We start from the raw sequence: 21949 nt of genomic DNA, 5'->3' as shown, positions 1-21949 counted from the left end.
ATGCTCTCCACCATATATGAAGGACATGGGATTGGGGTTTTCTCTAGAGCAGAGTAACAGGAAATTTCTTTAGATCATTATAATTTTTTCTTTATTTTTGCATTTGTTTTAAAAGGTGATGTCAGTGGGCTCCTGGCTGTGCAAGGGTAGAGAGTTATTTGAGCTCTCTGAGCACTGGCAGTTTTAGTTACTTTCATTTGTGTATGACTGTCTGTGTCTGACCTGCATGAGCGTGGTTGAGACAGAATTCAGGAAGAATGCTCAAGGACTAGCTGTCTCTCTTGCTACATTTATTTTATTCAGTAATTAAATCAAGCTTTTCTGGGGTCAAGGATTTTATAAGAGTAGCATTGTCTGATACAGTTAATTTATGAACCATTTATCTCACAAAATGTTTAAATTCAGACCTAAAGATCTAAGAGATGATTATATTTTTTTCTAAAAAATTTGTATTTTTTTCTAAAATTAGTTTTTTAAAATGTGCAGACATAGGCAGCAACAATGTAAGTGTGCAACTTGAATACAATTCAGCGTTTAAAACTGAGCACTGAGCAAGCTAAATGCATGTTCAAATGTTACACAGATTCTTCCAAGGTTATGAGCATACATAGAATTCATTGTACTGGAACAGATCAATGATTCATCTAGTCCTGCTGAGAAGCACTGCTGAAGCATGCCAGAACATAAATCAAGGACTTGATCAGGATTTCAGGTCTGTCACACAATGCTTAACCCAGCTGGAGACCTGGCAGCAGAGTGCAAATCATGGGTGACTGATCTCCCCACCTCCATCTTCCTGCCCCACAGGAGGTCTCATTCCTTCATTGAGTTAAAGTCTCAGTGCTAGAAGGTACTTGCAGAAAAATCCCTCCCTGCTTGTGAGCCCTTGCTCTGTACTTGCAAGGTGGGACTGTTAGAGCCAGGCCTTCCGTACTGACCTGCCTTCCTTCCCCAGAGCCAAGGACATGGCTCCTTGTTCTCCTGTCTCTGCAGAGTCTTGTAAGATGGAAAAATGGTAGTTGGTGGCAGGGGGACAACGTACGTCGAACCGCTGTTTTGTTGAGGTCGTTATGTGTTTCAGTTCTGCCAATAAACAAGCTCAAGTTGTTCCTTCTAAATGGCAGAGTATGGCACTTAGAGGGTGGAGCGTGTCTTGTGAAGGTGCAAACCAACCCCCATGGATCTGCTGTAGCCACAAGAAAGAGGAAGAGCCTTCGAATGAGGCCCTGTCATGTGTAAACCAGTCTGATAATGGTTGGGTGTATGGTTGGTCATGAACCCAGGATATACATCTAGGATCTACAGTTTGATGTAGCATCTGCTCAGATGTGACAGAGCTGGTTCCTGAGTAGTCCATGGCGTGAAGGTTCTGAATCCTTCTTTGGGGAATGGAATAGAAGGAATTTCCCTTTCCATCTTGGAAGCAATGGGGAGAAAACATGATTAACTTATTTAAAGCCTGACTGCTGTTGGTTGAGGAAATAGAGAGGAAGCCATGTAGAAGCCTTCCTGCAGGGCTACCCTATCCCTTTGAGGGCTGGGAAATTCCTCAGTATTGAAGAAGTGAGTGTTGGTGATGGTCTGAGTGGAGGTCACGGCATCCACAGAGCCCTCTGTTGGGCTCAACTGGAGTCCCTCATGACCAGCACGTGTCCTGCTGTGGTCTCTGGCAATGGCACATCTGGTGAATACCCAGCAGTGCTATTGATGCATGTGTGTGGTTGGGGTCTCAGAGCAGGCACTGTTCTGGTGCATTTAAATTTAAGTTGTTTGGGTTTCAAAGCTGCTTGAAAAGCATAGGGTGAAATTAACCTGTTAGTGGATGCTAGTGCCAGTAAATTTAAGTGTTGTTTACATACTTGTAGAAAATAGCAGATTTTAGGTAAATTCCCCATCCTTAAACCAAATACTGTTTTTTAAACTGTATGTCTATGACAGTGTTTTTTTAAATAAAATGTTTGACTGGTGGTTGTCAGGCAGCATGGGATTTTAATGGTTTCATATGGATACCACACAGTTAAGGGTAACATAATGTGGGTTTTGGTCTCAGAAAATGAAATACTCTATTTAGCAGATTTACTTTTGAAATACCAGTAATACAGAAGGATAAAATATTCTCTTAATGCTTACTAGGACTTCAAAATTGTTTCCTGTGTAAAAATTAGTTATAATTGGGAACTATGAAATATAAAATAAAAATTAAAACCAGTGTATTTATAAAACACTTAATTAGAGGTGTGGTATGACTTTGCAAGATTGGATTGGATGGAATGTTAATTTTGGAGTACCCTTAGGAACTCATGTAGTGTTAAATAAGCCTGAGGTGCTGTGAAGATGATTGAAGCACTACACAGATGTTCATATTATTAAAAATATGATTTTATAACAGAAAATGTCTTACAGAAGGTAGTAGCTTGATATGTTGACTTCAGCAATTTATGGCACGACTCATTTTCATGGCTCTTTTCTTCCTTGTCAGATTTTTCCTGGCTTCAGCAGAGTTCTGGCTACACCTTGCACATAGCTAATTTTACAGAGGGAAAGCTGCCTTTTTTTTTCCTTCAGGCATGATGAAAAAAAAGTCTTGATCTGTTTATGAAACTGTATAAAACTATCACCTTCTGACTTTATATCTGCTCATCCAGTTGTAATAATAGTTTTACTGAAGTGATCTGCTATTTTAAATGGAAGAGGCAAGTGGATGTCAGCGATACACATCCAGCAATGGATGTGGAGGAACAGTATTGTTAGATACTACCCCGTGATTTTATTGCAAAAGTGGATATAATTTATTGTTTGAGGAAAAGAAAGCAGCAAAATATTATTTTGAAGGTGAGCCAATTCATATATTCTTGGACATTGCACAGACCACCCAGATCTGCAGCCATGTTTTATGTCTCTTAAATCTAAATAGATTCAACTGAGCATTGAGCTGCCTGCTGAGGCCAGCAGAACGCTTAGGAAAGGAAAATCCATCTTTTAATTTCCCTTTCTCTTCACATCTTCCTTAGTGAAAGTCTTCACAGCAAATACATCTGATGAGTTTTTGGACTAAGGAATAAGAAGGTTGGCTTATCAGAAGTGTGGTTCCTTGCTGAGAATTAAGTTTGCTTACTCTAGGTAATGGGCATGATCCTGCAGTACAGTCTCCTTCCAGCTGTGTCTCTGTGTTGCCACAGTAAGGGCCCAGCATCTAACAAATTGTAACCCTGAGTACAGGTACCTCCACTAGAGGACAAGACCAAAAAAATAGAAAGTGTGTGTATATTATATATGTATCATTGGTGACTTTGTTTCATAAAGGAATTTGACAAAATTCAGTGAAATACCATGCCTTTCTGGCATGCCCTGCCAGATGTTCTCCAGTTTAAAAAACACCATTTTAAAAAATATCAACCGGGAAAAAAGGTAGGTTTTTCTGATATTGGGAACCTCATTTATGGATGAGAAAAATATGAATGTCCCAAATTGTTATCTTTACTGTTTCATTCTGCTCTTATCTGCAAATGAAATATGGTCTTCATAATGTTTGCTTTTATGCTGTGATGGCTGCAGTCACTGACAGGCTCTTTCTCAGCTAACCTAGAGAAAAATCCTTTATCCAAATGATACCAAAGAACCAGCATCCAACAGCAAATTTTCCATTGTTACATTTTTCTGAAATTTTATTGAGACCCATCTTGGAGAAATAAGTCAGTTTTTTCCAGTAAAGTGAATAATTCTTTTAACATACATGTATGAATTTATTCCTATAGACATTGATGTGCAAGCTGGTGCAATATTTCAGTTTTTAAACTAACACTGGGATCTGAGGAGTAATTTATAATGTACATTATATTGAATTTATATAAACATCCACAGTTAGATTTTTGCATGAATATATTATAGAGTGTGGGTTTTCTTCGTAAAGCACTTACAGCTCAAATAATCACAATTCATTAAAGCATTGATTAAGGCAATCTGTGCCAAACAAACTACGACACTTTTTGTGATTCATATAATTTTGTGGTGTTTCTTTGAATGTTTTGCGAAAGAGGAGACACTGTAGCTGTGGTATATCTGTTTAGAAAAATGACTCAGGTAAATTTTAAAACTACTCATTTAATGAGATTTTAAGCAACAAATGGTGTGATTTTCAAATTCATTGTGGATTTAAATTTGAGCTGCTTTATTCTGGCCGAATGAGGCAATCTGAGGGCAAAAAAAGGTAGAAAAGTTATATATGAGAATCTCAATTTCAAAATATAATGGATTGAATTTAATATGTGACTTTTGAAATTCATATTGTGAACATATGTTAATAGAAACTTCCCACAAAAACAGATGACGAGATGTGAAAAAGATAAGAGTCGGGGAAAGTTTGTTTTTCTTAAGTGTATCTTTTTCAGGTTAGCCTTTTAACAGACATTATTTCTGTCAGGGGAGATAACTGTAATACCTCATGTATTAGTCGTGAGTCCTGTGTTTCACCTGGTTTTTAAAGGATGTTACCCACAGCACTCCCTTGTGTTTCTGCCGGTATTTTTCCTAAGGAAGCTTTGAACCCTAGAGGCAGTTTCAGTCAATTTTGTAAAATCATAAAGGTCCCAAAGATACAAGCAGAAAGTTCTGCTTTTTTCATAACAGTAAGTAGTTGTGCAGACAAGACAGCTGTGCTGGTGATCACATGCTCCTGGATGAACCTGGTCCTTTGTCAGCCTCAGAGAAGTGCGTGAGGGTGTTGCGCTCATGGAATACGCTTGCTCTGCACATTTCCTGGAAATCAGGCTCTGTAAATTCATTTGCTCCTGGAAGAAATTGTTGCTTTAACAGTTCATGAAAAAGACAAAATTGATTTAGCCTAACAGGTTTTAAACAACTTCACCACTGTCCTGTTGAAGTTAAATGAGGATGATCAAAAAACCCCCCTGTCTAATCAATAATAAATGGTATTTAAAGTCTGGTATTTTTCTTGTCTCTAAAGGAGTAACTGTTTATGTGCACTCTTCTCAGTATAGGTTATTTTTTAAAAACTATTAATAGCAAAAAAAGGAAAACTACACTTCTGGAGAAAAAAGCCCTGGAAGGCAGAGAAGTTCAAGTTATGGTTTGATGTGCTGGCAAGTTAGATAAAGTAGCAATAAAATGCTTACAGTGTGCAGACACTCAAAATCTAAGTTGTGTAAGACGTGGCTTTGATGTATCAGACCAAAAAGTTGATGAATATTGTTTGCCAAGAAGCTCAACATGTCCTGGCAATGTGCCCTTACAGCCCAGAAAGCCAACCATCCAAAGCAGCGTGGGCAGCAGGGCAAGGCAGGGGATTCTGCCCCTCAGCTGTGCTCTGGTCAGACCCCACCTGCAGTGCTGTGTCCAGCTCTGGGGTCCCAGCACAGGAGAGTTGTGAACCTGTTGGAGAGACTCCAGAGAGGAGTCATAGAGATGATCAAAGGGCTGGAGCACCTCTCCTCTGAAGACAGGCTGAGAGTGATGGGGTTGTTCATCTTGGAGAAAAGGCTCCAGGGAGAGCTTATAGCACCTTCCAGGGACTTCATGCAAGGGCATGTAATGATAGGAAAAGGGGGAATGGCTTTACACTGAAAAAGAATGGATTTAGTTAGATATAAGGAAGAAATTCTTTATTATGAGGGTGCTGAGGCACTGGCACAGGTTTCCCAGAGAAGCTGTTACTGCCCCATTCCTGGAAATGTTCAAGGCCAGGTGTAATGGGGATCTGAGCAATCTGGTTTAGGAGGTGTCCCTGCCTATAATAGAGGAGTATGAAGTAGGTAAGATATAAGGTACTTTCGGATACAAATAATTCTTTAATTCTATGATTGTTAATTTTGAGTTGAAATTAATTTGGGACACAATTTCCATATAACTTTTAAAGTTGTTACTGTTTGTAACCATGCAAATTCTGTATTGATGGAACAGCAAGAAAAAAAAAATTTACAAACCTCAAAAAACAAACTGGGTAATATACATGTCTGGTAAGAGAGTCTGAATCCTCCAGGAGTGCAAGATAAATCTGAGAAGATAAAAGATGTCTTTTCCCCATGGCCTCTCTCTCTGGCTTTAATAAAAAAAACACCAGCAGATTTGTATGTATGCTCCTCCTCTGTGGAAATCTCTCCTGGCAGACCAGTAGGTTTAATGAAGAGGTGCAGCATAACTCTTTTTATTTGACGCCACCACTACACAGCCTCTTGCATCTTCATGAGTCTTCCATGTGAGGAAAGGTGTTCCACAGCCCCTGTTACCCATTTGCAAGGCATAAGAAGGTCTGGAACCAAGTCTGGATCAAATTGTATCAATTTATCAAGCAAGAACTAAAATGTATGTCATCAAGTGCTCTGTGGAGCCTCTGTGACTTGACCACATAAATATTCTGAAGTGTCAAGGCACATGCTGCTTTGTCAAGTTTGTAGCTACAGGGTTCATTAGTTGTCTGGACATCAGTGTGGCTTGCCTCTATCAAGAAGTCTTAATTCTGGAATATTTGCACTGATAATAGGAATACACAACATTTTGGAGGATAGCCTTCCAGAGATTAATTTAATAATGTAATTCTGTGCACATTATACACAAACACCAAAAAAATCTCTATGGAAGCTTTTTCTGAAACACCGTTAAAAACACTAATGCTATTCCGGGTGCAGATTGCTTGTAATCAACTTTCCTTTGCTCCTTATATATTAAAATTTCATGCATGTGTTTTCTTGTGGCCCATAGGGACGGATCATGAATCCAAAAATGAGAAAAGAATTAATGAAGTACTCTTACTGGGATCTGACATGAGCAAGATGGGCATTATTACTTTGTCCTTTCAAACTGCCAGTTTTAGATACATCTGCATGCTTTGCAAGATGTGGCCCTTAAAGAGGACATGGCTCTGGGGCATTTAGACCCTTACCATTACTAGTAGGGTTAGCAATATGGCTAAAATCTTCTTCTGAATGGAGTCCAAAGTGATATTCCAGACTGTAGTGTGACCCCCAAAACTCTCTTGGCTGCATTCCCCAGCTCAATTTTTCGCAAGCATGTTATGAAACACATTAATCTCTGAATGCCATATAATGTTGTTTTGCAAGCTAACAATGCACATATTTTAATGTATTTTGAAATGTATTTATAAAAGTAGTTATACTTAAAATATAGAACAAATAAGTAAATATAAAAATCCTCAAAACATCATAAATCCCCAGGCTCCACCCTTTGCTCCATCACAGATAAATCAACAGTATAAAATTGTTGTTTTTCTCTAGAACAAAAGTTCACAGCTGTATTTAAAAGTATGCTGATGAAAAGTGATTCATAAGGTGAAGTAATCATTTTTATACAGTGCTTTTGGCAGACTTCAGCCAAATTACACCATAAAAGAAATATTATATTTGACAGCAAACTGTTAGCGATGTGAAATTTGAGAATGAAAACTATCTGAAGACTTACTTATGACTATACTGCTCTCTGATGGTACCCTTTTTTTCTTATCCAGTTGTGGTCAGTATGTGTTTTTCCCATCTTTGTGAATTTAATCTTTAGATAAATTTCTAACCTTCTTCTATTGTGAATTAATTCACATTTGTTTGATTTAGACATACTTGGAGGCTATAACATCTAATTTGTCTGCTACAAATTCTTTACTACATAGAATTCTTACAAGGTTAATATAAAAGTAATTAAACTTGTAAGTAATCACTTGTTTTGGGCTACTTTACAGGTTTTTAAATTACATCCATTTTGTCTGTTGAATTTTTGTTTGAAAAGAGCATGTGTGGTTCACCAAACTACTATGTACATAGTACTAGATGACTTAAAACTGTAACAAATAATTACAGGGACTCAACAGAATGGGATAAACCTCTTTATTCCCTTTGGCATGAGTGACTTGGGAGCAAAAGGTTGCGACCTACAGGGTCAAGAATACTATGTGGAGTGTTTGAGGGTAGTAGATTTATCAGACAATCCTATTCATGCTCTGCGTTTCCACTGAAGCTGTCCTGGTGCTCTACAATTAGTAGACACCAGTTACCAGGGATGTTAATGCTCCTTCTGGGCTTTGTTTGTTTTGGTGTTTGTATAAAGTACTGACTGGGGCTTCTGAGTGTGGAATTCACTTGCAAGTGATTTATTTTTTATCTCTAGGATGTGTTCCAGCTGTTTTTGTTTGGTATGAGTTTTTTTTTTCCCTGGGAAATCATGGTTTCAGATAGCAGTCAGAGTAGCAAACTTGGCGAAGTTATAAGCAATTCTCCTTAATAAATATATCTTCTTAGGTTGTGGGAATGTAGTTTTCTCTCTGTCATGGACTTTATTTCTATTTTTATTATCCTTCTCAAAAAACAATTTCCAATATGTTACTTTTTTAGGAATTAAATTAAACATTCATCAAGGATTTATAAGAACCTATTGAGTAAAGTTAGAAGTGAGGATGTCACTACATCTGTGTATTCTAGGAAACCCGTGGGATATTTTACAAAAGAATGTGCCCTTGCTTAAGCTTCTCATTCAGAAATTAAACCCCTATTGATACATGGAAACAGACTCCTATTCATATGTTCCATATGATTTGTAGCATCCTAATCCTTGCTATGAATCCTTTCCTTATTCTCAGCATCGAAGACTGAAACACATCAATTCAAAACATGGCTTCTTCACATTTTTTTTTTAAACATCAGCTCTTGGTTGAATACAGTGCTAATCATCTCTTTTCACAAGTGCTGGGGGTTTCCTAAATCCTGTTGAAGAGTAGTTTATTTTCAGTTATTTCAAAACTTGTTTTCTGTGCATATAGTAAAATTTGAACCGTGAATCTGCACATTCATGCAACTACCTAATTTCATATATCTTCAATTTCTTCCACTTTTACCAGTGCTTATATTTTTTACCTTCAACTATCAGTGTATTTTGGGTAATTCTGTTTTTTAAAAATGTTGCATTTCTCATAGCCTGTGGAAAATAATAAATTTAAGTAGACTTTAGCAAGTAATGGATATAATGAAAGACCATGCAGCTGCTACATACTGCTTGGTTTACATACTTGTTAATAACTTGACTTCAAGTTAGTTTTGTTGAACTGTGGTTGCCATACGAAAGTAAAACTTTTGCTGTAGTTTCTTGCTGGATTACAAGTAAAATTCTGAAACCATAATGATCTTTTCCACAGCTGGCTAGTTTTTATAACTTTATTATAAACAATTAAAATTATATAGGTCCAAGAATTAACATCTGCCATATGAAGTCAGGAACACTGTTCACATAATATTGATGAGTATATTAAAGTAGTAAAAAACCGCCAAGAATATGCCACTACAACTTGGATTCCTCTCCACCTAATGACTGCAAATTAAAAAGTAAGCAGCCTTGTCTAATCTGCTTGCATGGCTTTGCAGTGTCCAGAGCAGTCCATGAGTCAGCATCAGGTGCAGTTAGAAAAAAGACACGTTCTGGCTTGGGAGGAGATAGATGGAGGAATGTAATCCCCTGAAGAAAACAGTCTAAATGTCCAGGCTATTACTCTAAACTTTTTCACTGGAAAGCTGTCAGAGCTGAAAGAACATGGTGCAAATCTTTTGTCTGCTGATTTTCTTCCTTTCCTGTTAAAATGTGGAGTATTAGCAAGTCAAGTGGGCCAAAAATTTCCTTTGCATACTACACTCTTTCTTTACTTTGCCATATTTAGTTTGGTGCTTCTCTTGGAATTAAGGAGATGTGTCATCAGCAATCCCTATTTTATTCTTACGGAACCTTTTTAAAGGGTACACATCTTAGAAACAAGACAGAAACATAAGATCTCTCCTGAAGCATTCTGTACAAGAAAACTCACAGAAAAAGGAGAGAAGGTTGGCCAGCTTAACTGGATGGGTCTGTACCCATCGCAGCCCATTGTTTCACGCTGAGTCCTTGGTCTACCAGTCACACTTGACATTGTTTCTTACAAAATATTGACTTTGAAAAAAGAGCCTGGCACAGACCAGTAGAACAGTTAATTCCAGTTGGCTGCACATTTGTATCAAACACAGAAGTAGTGGCAGATGTGCTTTCTGGCCTTCCTGCAGCTGTCTCCCAGTTGTGTTCCATAGCCAAGCCAGTTGTGTCGCTTCTCCAGATGTGGATTTTGTCCATGCGGATTTATTTACCTGGCTGTGCCTCTTCCTTGGGCTGATAACTGACTAGCACTGCTTTTCCTCTTGAAGTTAGACTCCAAAATTGACCTTTACTTTTGAATAACAAGCATAATGCATCACCTGCCATTCCCAGGCCTGCTGGGACTGCAGCCACATGAAGTTTTGTTTGCAAAACCATTTTTATATGGCTTTATATTTTCAACAACAACAAAGTGCATTGAGCTTGCTGGCTACATGTAAAATGGGGGCAAGATTAGTTTTGTTCTAGGACAAATGGTTACATTTGTGACTTGAAAATTAAAAGTGAATGAAAATTCCTATATGAAACAGGTGGATTCAAAGTTAAAATCAGATTTTCTAGCCCTTGCTTACTATTTTTGAGGGTTTTTTCAGCTGAAGGAACCAAGGGTTGATCATGGGCTGATCTCTTCTGGTTTTTCATTCACCACAGTGATACTTTGTTATCAAGGACAAAGAACTTTCAGAACCGCTTTAGAGAATCTCCCCTTTCCATTCCCTCCTTAGTAAAGTTATGCCGTTGGTTTAAATTTTGGATATGTGAGGACATTTATGGTAAGTCTTGGCTCTACTTTTCAGTCTTTTAAGGCAGAATAAAAATATTTGAATTCATGAGAGATTGTCTTATTTTCTTCCCATTCATGTCAAATATCTGACTTGTATTTTTCTTTAAAGTCTTCAGTAATGGAGTATACATGACATCCTTAAGCAATCTATTCTTAGCCATCTTTTTGGATAAGAGTTTTACAGAGTCTAATTGAATATATCTTGATACAATTTTGGTCTATTCCTTCTTCTCTCATCCATAAACATGAGTGAAACAGATTATTTGCTTTACTTTATAGCAAAGATTTATCACATACTGCTATATTTTTCTCCCCCTTGTCTCATTCTTCCCTATTTTGTAATGCACAAGGTAATTTAATTTATTTCAGCTGATAAAGCTTGATAAATACAATAGAGCAAGACAATTCAGTGTTTTGCAAATTGTAGCCTTTCTTTTGCATCCCAAATAAGCTTTTGCTTTTTAATGCTTCACAGTTCTTATCCTGTATTTGTGTAGTTGATTGAAAGATCATCTAGTTCCTGCCTGCCTGCCATAGGCAGGGAAACTTGCCACTAAACTAGGCTGCTCAGGGCTCCATCCAACTTGACTTTGAACACTTCCAGGGATGAGGCATCCACAGCTTTTCTGGGCAACCTGTAACAGTGTTCACCATGCTCACAGGAAATTTTTTTCCTAAAAAAATGTAAACCTGCTGTCAGTTTAAATTTAGTACCTCTTGTCCTAAGACTAAATGTCTTCCTAAAAAGTCCCACTCTGGTTCTCTTGTAACCCCTTTAGGTATTAGAAGGTGATATAAGGTCTCCCTAAAATCTTCTCCAGGCTGAACAACCCCAACTCTCTCATCCTTTTAGCAGCCCTTGCAGCCTTTTTCTGTTCAGTATTATCTGCAGGTGTAATAGGCATGCACTTTTTTCCTTGTCACCGCTCTCATGACTGAAATTACTGAGTAGCAGACATCAGAATTGGTTCTTGTGGAGTACCACTTGGTCTGTCCTTCCAGTTTTTCAGCAAGCCATTGACAACTGTTCTCTCACTACTCTTGTCTAACCACTTTTGTATTCATTCTATCTTCTGTTAGATTATGTTTCTGTGGTTGTTATTGTAAGAAAATGTCACATGCTTTAGGTCCAAGCCTGAATTAAGTCAATAGCCTATGCCATATATCGCTTTGCATTCCTAGTCATAAAATGAGACCCTGTGTTACAAGGATTTTTTTTTATAAGCATGTATTCATTGTTAGTCATGTCCTCATGATTGTCTTCCAGGTGCTTTCAGGGTCTGTTTATGTACAGCCTTCCTCCTTAGGAAGCCAGTTGAATTGCAGTTTTGTCTAATTCCTCCTTTCCCAGACACTGTCATAGTTAGTGTTTAGCACTGTCTTTTCTAAAAATAACATCCCACAGTTATGTAGCTTTCTCACTATTGAGGTCACTTTGGTGGCTCACAATCAGTCTGTACCTGGCCTTCTCTAGGAATGCCAGGAAAATGCAACTATGCTGCATACTTTGTAGCTGACAAAAGCAGATGTGGTATATTTACAAAGTGAAATAATTATGGGAGATCCTACTGATCTCTTAAAGGATACCAGCAGCATTTAACTTCCCAGCAACTATTTTTGGTAGATTATTTTCATAAATACCATATTCTTGCTTAAATTAGTTAATTGCAGCAAGTATTCAGTGTAAAAAAATTAATTTTATTTTTCTTCATATTTTGGAGGAAATCTTGTGTTTTATCTAGATGATTATATACATTCTTGGTATGGAGTTAATTTTTTCTTAAAAATTGTTTTTTCAAAAAATCAAAATTGGAAGGAATTACAGATGTACAGAAGCCACATTTATATGCTGATTATTAGAAGAAAGAATGAGCATTGTCCATCACAGAAGTGACACATCCTCACTCTGACTGGGACCTGTATGCTTGGGCTTTGTGTCAGCTCACTCCAGGTCTCATGACCAGTATCTCAAGTTAGTCTTTTTGGGATTTTTTGGGTTTTTTTGGTGATGCAACTTTCTATTCTAAATACTGCACCTGGATGTGCAGCACTAAAAATACAATCTAATTGACCAGCACTGTGGTAATTTAAAATAAAACTGTTATGTTAGAGTAAAATGTGGTCTCTTGCTGAAGTATAAGTCAGCAAGGGAGTTACTCAGGAGTGGATTTCTGTGGTTGCACTGAAATTTCATTTTCAAAATAGTGTTTTCTTGAGGCTGTGCACAAACGCTTTATTCACTATGTGGTTCTTTCTGAACAGATTTTACATTTTAATTTCATTTCAAGACTTCCAATGGTATTTACAAGCATCAGAGGCAAATACCACAGCACTCATCTTGGAGATGTGGGTGTGAACTCTGTGTCAGTGGGTAAATCTGCAAGGGGCAGTCATCATCACAAAGAAATAGAAGTTGAATTTCAACAAACTTTGCATCATAGTAATTTAGTTTCTGTGTAACAACCAGCTGATGTTGTCATAATGCATATGGATAAATGCCTGTAACAATCTCGATGATTTTGGCGACATTTTACTTTATATGGAATTAAAAATATTTCTGAATAATAGAGCGAAGATCTCAATTCAGTCAATGTACTAAAAGTAACTCACTGATCTTCACTCTCCCAGCTCAGCAATGGCCTGGGCACATTCAGAATGACTGCTAATATCTTTAAAATATTTTTGTAACTTTTCATTTCATTATAAATTTATCCTGATCATATATGTTATTAAATGTCAGAGATAGGATTCATAAATGTAAAAATATAAATGGATTTTCTTCTTTTAATCGCATTTTCCCCAAATTGAAACAAAGCAAACAGCCAAACCTTTCCCTCAAATCCAATTATGGGATCATTTGGGAAAATCAAATGTTGTATCCATTTCTCTTGAATTCATGAATTCATCAATCAATGAGAGAGGTTTAGCTTGCTGAAATTTTGAATCATTTGCAAAGAGCATTAAGTGTGTTTACAAAAAACAGTTCCAGCAAATTTAGCCTCTTATTTTTTTTCTCTCTTTTTCTTTTTTTCCATTTGCAAAGAGCCATAAGAAGAAGCCAGAGGAAAATTTGGCAGCAGATAAATTTAGCACAAGTCTCCTTCTAAGATAGAATCACTGCAGGTGCCACTATTATTTCATAATGAGCAAAACCTGTTGTGGGTTTAAGGATTATTTGTTTTGTAATCTTGTAACAGCGTGTCCCTTTAGTGGTTGACTCATTGTTCTAACAACAATGAGACGGCATCAGTGCAGCCCTGGCTCCTGAGGTGGACGTGGCTTTGAGCACGTGTCGAGGTGCATTTCTCTGTGTCCTCATGCCTCTAGAGACAATTTGACTTCCCATCTTCATGTCTCCAGGGGTTTTTTCCATTTCCTATTTTTGTTCTGTGCCTGATTTGGAGAGAGTGTTTGGGTTTTGCTTTAACAGAAGGTTGCTGTATTTTCTTAAAACACTTGTAAGAAAAAGGTCAAAATTGAATAGTGGAAAAATTACGTCACTTTGCAAAATTCAACAAATCAATTGAACTAAGCAGATAAATCCTTAACTTCATTGTTTAGTCAGCTTTTTTAATTGCTTAGAGAGCTATATTCAGCTCTGAAGTCCTCAGCACAGGAAAGACATTTACCTGTTGGAGCAGGTTCAGAAGAGGCCACAAAGATGATCAGAGGGCTGGAGCACCTTTCCTGTGACAAGCTGATTTGGGGTTGTTCAGTCTGGAGAAGAGAAGGCTTCTGGGAGACCTTAGAGCACCTTCTAGTATCTAAAGGGGATTTATAAGAAGGGTGGGGACAGACTTTTTAATAGAACCTGTAGTGACAGGGCAAGAGTTAATGGTTTTAAAGTAAAAGGGTAGATTTAGACTGGATATAAGAAATAAGTATTTTATTATAAGGGTGGTGAGACACTGGCAGAAGTTTCCCAGGGAGGTGGTAGGTGTTCCATCACTGAAAACATTGAAAGCCAGCCTGAATGGGGCTCTGAGGAACCTGATCTACTGGATGGTGTCCTTACCCTTGGCAGGGGTGTTGGACTAGAGGATCTTTAAAGGTATCTTTGCCCCATACTGTCCTGTAGTTCTATGTTGGCTTCTTCTATTAGTTGTATGTGGCAGGGGCTTTGATGAAGGATTTTGACATGGGAATGTGGCCACCTGAATGATTCAGTTGTTGCCCCTGAGCCCACAGCACAGCATTGTTGTGCAAAAAGATATGGAACATCTGCATCCAGCTAAAATAGCAATTTTTTTTTGTCATTTACAAGATCTTTGAAGAGAAATTTCACTACTGAAATTGCAGTTACTTGCACGTTTCAGAAAGTGCTAACCTGAAAGAATGAGAGTGTTATAATAGTAAGATAATTAGCATCGCTAGAAATCTGATTTCAATTTGACAATAACACAGAAAACTTGATTAAAAATCAGATGTGAAGTTGATTGATAGCAACTTTGGTTTACAACTCTGAATCCAGTATTGTAATTTAACTTCAGTATAAACAGCTTTCTTTTTAATTGCAGTGTCACATTCTTCACAGAATCGCAGTATTTTTGTTCTAAAATGTAATTCCCTGAATTTACATGAGAGCTTAGTGGGACCATAGGTCACTGTTGACTACATGGTTTGTCATTTCCATGCACTTTTCTTTTTCAAGTATTGGAAATGATGCATTCAACTTGGGTCAAGAAAAAAATAATGTACGCCCTCCGTGGTGCTAATCTCATCCTTCTCCTTGAATGTTGTCCCTATTTACTGTTTCTTTGTTCATTTACTTTTTTATAAGGTATGATTTTATATTCACTGCATGTAATTATTGCAAAACCATGGCCTTTTCAAAAGATCGTTTTTTACTTCAGGCACAACTAATAGAAATGCCGTGGATACATTTTTTAGTGTTTTAGTTAAACATGCAGAAGTTAGCTATCTGATTTGGAAGCACAAGTTATGAGACTTCTGACTGAATTTTGATCCTGGTTACATTTGCACATTTAAAAGTTTGAGGTATAATCTTTATAAACTAGAACTCTGATTTCAATTGTTTTTAATGGAATTTTTGACATGTTTTCCAAAAGCTGCATGTTTTCCATGGGGTAGGACATTAGACTTTTGGCTTATAATTGCACCTTATATTTTTTCACAGTTCTGGCTTGAATAAGTAAGACCTGTGTGTAAAAATAGAAAGAAAATATGTGTTTAATCTATAAAAGCAGAAAATCACAGAAGAGAGAATCTGGGTATAAGTAATTTTTTTCCCATAAATTTACGTTTGGATTTCCTCAGTGCAATTTTTCTTAAGAAAAAGAAATGAGCTTTCGAGAATAACATTTAAAGGACAGTTGGGGAGAAATGTGGAGGAGCAGCTCAACTTGTAGGAAGAAAGGGCAAAAGAGAAGTTGGAAAAGGAGGAAGAGAAATAGATACAGAAGACATCTCAGAAAAATGGCACCTGTTGCTGTTGACTTTTAACAGGATGAGGAATGAATAATTTAAGATCATGGAGTCCAGCTGAAAAACAGAAGGAGGGAGATATAGTAATCTCTCTAAGCAACTTAAAACAGAAAATGGATTATCCTCTAGAGATCAGCATAGGGTCACAAAATACCGTAGATAGCCTTTAATTCCTAAAAGCAAGGGATTTAGTAGCAAGAGGTATAGCTGGCATGTTCAGACACAGTCACACTTCATGAGTATGATCTTCCCTTCTCCATAAAGAAGACACCTTAACATGGAAACGTGGTCCCCCCGACCAGTCTTCACAGGCAGAGGTGCTGCAGTAAAATGCTAACACATGTCCTGTGCTTGAAGTGCTTCCCTCCCACGTGGCCATAATAAGAGCTCTGCTTGTAGGAGTTTCTAATTTACTCTTACCCTGAAGGACACCGTAAGCACTGTGGGGACGTTGTTAAACATGGCATGTTGTTACTACTGTGAGCTGCTTTCTGCTTACCAGTTCCGTGGGTGAAAAGTGACGTTCCCTCAGAAGGTTTCTTGTGCAGTGTATATTTATTGGTCACAGAGGAAATCTTGAGAAGAGCTATGACAAGACATACTAATAAAAAACCCCAAAACAGACATACTAATAAAAAACCCCAAAATATAATTGCTGGCATCCAGGCTTGCAGTTCAGTGTGGGAAATTTTTCGTGCAGGATGGAGAGAGAGTACAGTTAACTCATGTACAGCACCTCTTTACATATACAAACATAATTACAGTTAGTTCATGTCTTGTTGGAAGTATAGTTTGTATCAAGCCTTGGCTCTATTCCACTTTTGCTGTTTTCTTTATGAAAAAATAAATGTGTGTGGCCGTAAGTTAAATTTATCTTATAAATATGCACTATTAAAATCAACCCTACTTGCTCATGTGCCAGAATAGTCCCAGCAGGGGAATTTTGAGAATCCAAATTTATTGCTTTGGCTCCTTGATTCTTCTGCTCCTTTGGCTCCAACAGAACACAAGCTCTGGCCAAACAAAAGCTGGAATGGAGTGGAGCATTTCTGCTGTGTGATCAGGTATGTGGTGCCAGCAGGGACAGCTGGCAAAGTCACTGGCACTCTTGGCTTTGTACCAGGGACAGTCCCCATCTGATGGGAGAATGTAGCCAAATTATGCACCATTTAAATTACTGCTTGCTGAGCAGAAAAAAGTGTTGCCCTCCTGCAGAATGGGATTTGGTCCCTGGGACATTCAGGGTGGTGGGAGACATAGAGCAGTAGAATGTTTTGGTTTGGAAGGAACCTTAGTGATTGTCATTAAGACACCCATCCAAGGTGCCCTTGAATGCTGCCAGGGATGGGGCATCCACAGTTTCTCTGGGTAACCTGTGCCTCATCACCCTCACAGTGAAGAGTTTCTTCCTAATATCTAATCTAAACCTGCCTCCTCAGTTTAAAGCCCATCCTCCTTGTCCTATCTCTACATGCCCTTGCAGAAGGGTAGGTGAACTAAACCTAGTCCCTCTGATGCCATACAGCTCTGCAAGTTGAATAGTACCCTAAAAAAACCCCTTACAATTCACTGTTTAGATTTTTCCTCTCTCAGGGGTGTCTGCAGTGCTGGGCACATGTAATGTATTGTACTAGGCTCATTTCAAGCTTGAGTAGTTCATGGGGGTCAGCAGCAGAGTGCAGGCTTTTTCACCCCTTGAGCAATGAAGCATTGAGTAAAAGTTATTATAACCAATTAGTGGTGGCATTATTATTACCAATTAGTGGCTGCATGAAGCAAATAATTACTCTTAGTTCAGTTATTAGCAGCCAGGTGTTTGTGAAACGTGCCATGTGCAGCCAGTATTGTACCTCAGCAGTCACTGTTGAGGCCAGTCACTGAATTTGTGATGTCTCTGCAAGGGGGTTGTCAAAATCTCCCCCAAGAGCTCTACCCCCCCAAAAAAAAGTGTGCTTGAAGTTAGTGTGTAGGGCTTTTTTGGTTGCTGCCAGTGTTGTGTACCTAGTGAATGAATAAAAAAGGTCATTTCAAACCAGCATTCTGAAACCTTAAATATAGTGAATTCATTATCCATGATGTAAAACAAAAAAATTAGAATTACAGCTTTGTTGTTGGTTGCCTCTTCATTCGTAAGAGCAAAATGGCCGTGCTAGAGAAGGGGAGTTACAGTGCAAATTACTCTTGACTGCAAGTATTATTTCTCTCGGACTCCTGTTTATAAAACTCTTAATAACAATTTTCACACACACACAGTAGTTTTGCAGAATGGTTTTACAGGAGACAGTTTAGACAGCAAGCAACACTAATTAATTTTTTTTTAAAAGCTTAATTGCACTTTTTACTTTTTTAAAATTAAATAGGAAGTTAAGGGGGAAAAAATTCTGATTGTGTCCTTAGCATCACTTCCTTACTGAACTACATATTTAACTTTGATGTATTTTTCAGGGAGATTCATAGCTGTAGCTCCAAATACACAGAACAACTAAAAAAAAAAAGAAAAGTAAGCATAGCTAATAAAATTCCAATACACTAAATACTTTCTGAATAGAATTGACTTTTTTGTGTAATTAGAATAGGCATTAGAAATATTTTTTGTTTCTTAGAGGAAAAAATTAGGGGGTTGGAGTGCTGTTTTCTCTTTTGGTGATTCAGATGTCTTCTGATTTTCAATATTAATGAAGAAAGGATTTGACATTTTCTTTGAGGTCAGTTTAAAGGAAATGAGTTGTAGGATAGCATCCATCAGGGTGCTTCGAACACAGCTGGGCAGGGACATCTGGTGGTGCAGTAAAGGAATCATTGAACACTTGCAACTGGAAGTGCCGTTACATTGGAATGATTAAGGAGAAAACATAATTATGCCCATACTGTGATTACTTTTCTGTTCTAATATTATTCTAGAAACACTTATGTGCATGTTTAGATTGCAGTTTGTGTATGGTTTTAATTTACTGGAAAAGTAGAAACTAAAGCCCTATTCATGAGCTGGCAGCTTGCAGGCATAATGTGTTGGACACCCTTCACTCAAAGGGCATTTAACTTACAGTCAGCTGCAGGTTTAAAATCAAACTTAGGAAACTGGACCATGGTACTGTGGATGAAGTGGGGCATATATTTGGGCTCTGGACTTCTGCCAGTGATTCACTGTGATCTCTGGGCTAAGCTGATTTTTTCAGTCCACTGTGTAGTTTTCAACCCATCTTTGAGTCCATCATTCTGTAAAAGGGCTGTGATAGTGTTTCAGCTTCTGAATTGTATGTATGTGTAAATAATCACAATTAAAATTACTACATGTCTTTGGTTTCAAAGTTCTGTTAATTAAAGATACCATGAGCAATTTTATTTTTACGTGTTTACCTTGAACCCTTATACATCATAAATATGTGACCAATATTTTAAATGCAGTCATTTTAAAAGGCAAACTCTTTGCAATGATTTTGGTGCTGTTTGTAACTGTGCACATGCTGACAAAACCAAGTCCTTGGAAATATATGTATTGAAGGTCGTAACCTTGGGAAGAATTTCCCAGGAGTGTTTAGTGCTGTGATGTCTTACCAGCTCTGCACCAGGCACTCCCCTGCCAGGACAAAGCAAGACTTTCTTAATTTGTGAACATCTTTGATTTGATGTTTTTCCTGCTGTTTGTGTGTATCCAACCATTGGTAGTATATGTTGATCTATGCATGGAACCTTTTGGGAAATTTTGGGAGATGGTGTCACCTGCTCTTGAAGGGTGTGGGCACAGCACTTCCAGGGACAGTGTGGTCTCTGCGGGTGGAAGGCAAAGTGCTGTCATCAGCTGCTTCTGTTTACAAAGCTTTTGTGACTTCTGTCCTGCCTTCCCTTAGAGTAGGTATGCTCTTGAAATGGTGATATTGATAAGTTACTAGTTTGTGATTTGTGTACTGTGTCAGGAATGCATTTTTGCCATCACGTACTCCCCATACAATTCTACAAAAAGAAAAGGAGAGAAAACACAAATATCTCCTCTCTCCTATGCTATCAACATGTTTTTTCTGGAGGAATCAGTAGCAGCTGCAAGCTTCAGTTCCTTTCATTGTATCCTGGACAGAAAAAAAGGTCAATAGCCCAAATCTTCCACAGCCAAATATGGGCTCCTTGCTGTGGTCATTCTTCAAAAAGGGAACCCTATAGTTGGTAAGAACAAATATATATTATATATATACATGCTATCAAGCTCAGAATCAGAGCAACCACTGACTGTATAATTAAAAAACTGGGACTTTCAGATTAAGAGTCTTCTTAAAGTAAGAAGCTGCAGAGATCAGCACTTTGCAAAGTACAGCAGTTTCTCTCAAAGTCAGAGAAACTATTCCCTGCAGCTTTTCATTGAGTTCCAACCCTCCTTTCTCTGCTTACAGTAAAACTTCTGTTTTGTTAAACTCATCATGACTGCTTTTCCATAAAGCAAACAGTTCTTTGTCCTCTCGCATTGTTGCCCTAGTGGTTCTGTTACCATCCTTTAAAAATTTCTCCACTCTTGGTTTGGATAAAAAAGAGAAGCACTGGCATTTGATGCTGTGTCCTTTGTTTCAGAGATGTCCCAAGGCTGTGGTGACAACTGGGAATCAAGGATAACCACAGAGTTGTTGCAAACGTGCTGTTTTTTGTTAATGGAAAGTTGGTGTTCCTCCACAGCCCTTCTATGCCATATGTAATCTGTAACACTTTACATTGCCAGCAGCCCGTTATAGAGAAATCTTTTGGTTTTGTCTTTCAGGTGCAAAGATGGCCTGAAAGGATTTACATACTCTGCACTAAAGTAAGTAAAGTTTCTGTGACTATGTAAGACAAGATTTTGAGGAATCATGCACAGTGGCAGCTGCATTGTAAGGAAAGATTATTCCTACAAAAAATCATGCTGCTCTAAAATTTGTCCAACTTCTGGGTATACAATATATTTTATAGAAGGCATAATCATAGAATCATTTGGGTTAGAAAAGACTTCTGAGATCATCCAGTCCAACTTTTAACCCAACACTGCCAGGTCCCCCACTAAACCATGTCCCCAAATGCCACATCTACATGTATTTTAAATACTTCCAGGGACAGTGGCTCCACCAGTTCCTTGGCAGCCTGTTCCAATGCTGGACAATTGTTTCAGTGAAGAAATTTTTCTAATATCCAATCTAAACCTCCTCTGTTGTAGCTTGAGGCAGTTTCCTCTTTGTGTGCTAGCAAGAGAAAAGTCCCTTCATGTTTGGGACTGTTATTAAAGGAAACTCAGACATATGATTGCATGGATTGGAAGGAGCACTTATCTTCTGTCTTTTTAAAACTGGGATGCATGATAACCCATATTTTCCTGGAAGCAAATGGCTGCTGCGTTTTTACCTGGATCTTATTTACTGCATTACATAATGTCAAAGTTTTTATATCTTCTTTACCCTCGGCTAGACTGCCAAGGTACAGTGTAACTTGGATTATAGTGCATGGTTTTAGGAAACATTTTCCCATGTGTCCTCCCTTGCCATTGATATGCAGTAATTCTACATCTAAGATGAGTCAATGTATTGACAATATCAACTTCTTGGTGAAGAAAGAAGGCTGAAGATGAGGCCAAGCAAAAAAAAGTTGGTGCTTTCAGTGGGAGCAAGAACATTTTGAAGATTCTGCAAAATAGATATTTTATTAAAATATTGTAGTAATTATCAACCTTTATGTAACCCCATTTTGCTGGAGAGAATTGAGATATTTCAAGTGCCTTTTTATATTCCTGCCTAGTGCTCTTCCTTTGAGAGGTAGACTTCCCTATTAATGTTTTTGGTTTTAATTTTAAAAAATTCCCAG

General features: G+C 37.8%; 1 protein-coding gene across 1 annotated transcript in view; it reads left to right on the top strand.

The window, feature by feature from the left end:
- Positions 1 to 21949, top strand: part of TMEM135 (transmembrane protein 135) — a 159362-nt gene that overhangs the window by 120149 nt on the left and 17264 nt on the right. The window contains exon 7 of the mRNA XM_084227073.1: positions 20880 to 20921. Coding sequence (XP_084083199.1) covers positions 20880 to 20921 — 42 coding nt within the window. The remainder of the gene's footprint in view (positions 1 to 20879; positions 20922 to 21949) is intronic.

Source organism: Fringilla coelebs, assembly GCF_963513975.1.
Source record: "Fringilla coelebs genome assembly, chromosome: 2".
Lineage (NCBI taxonomy): Eukaryota > Metazoa > Chordata > Aves > Passeriformes > Fringillidae > Fringilla > Fringilla coelebs.
The sequence above is the reverse complement of the archived record's forward strand: the minus strand, read 5'-3'. Positions and strand labels throughout refer to the sequence as shown.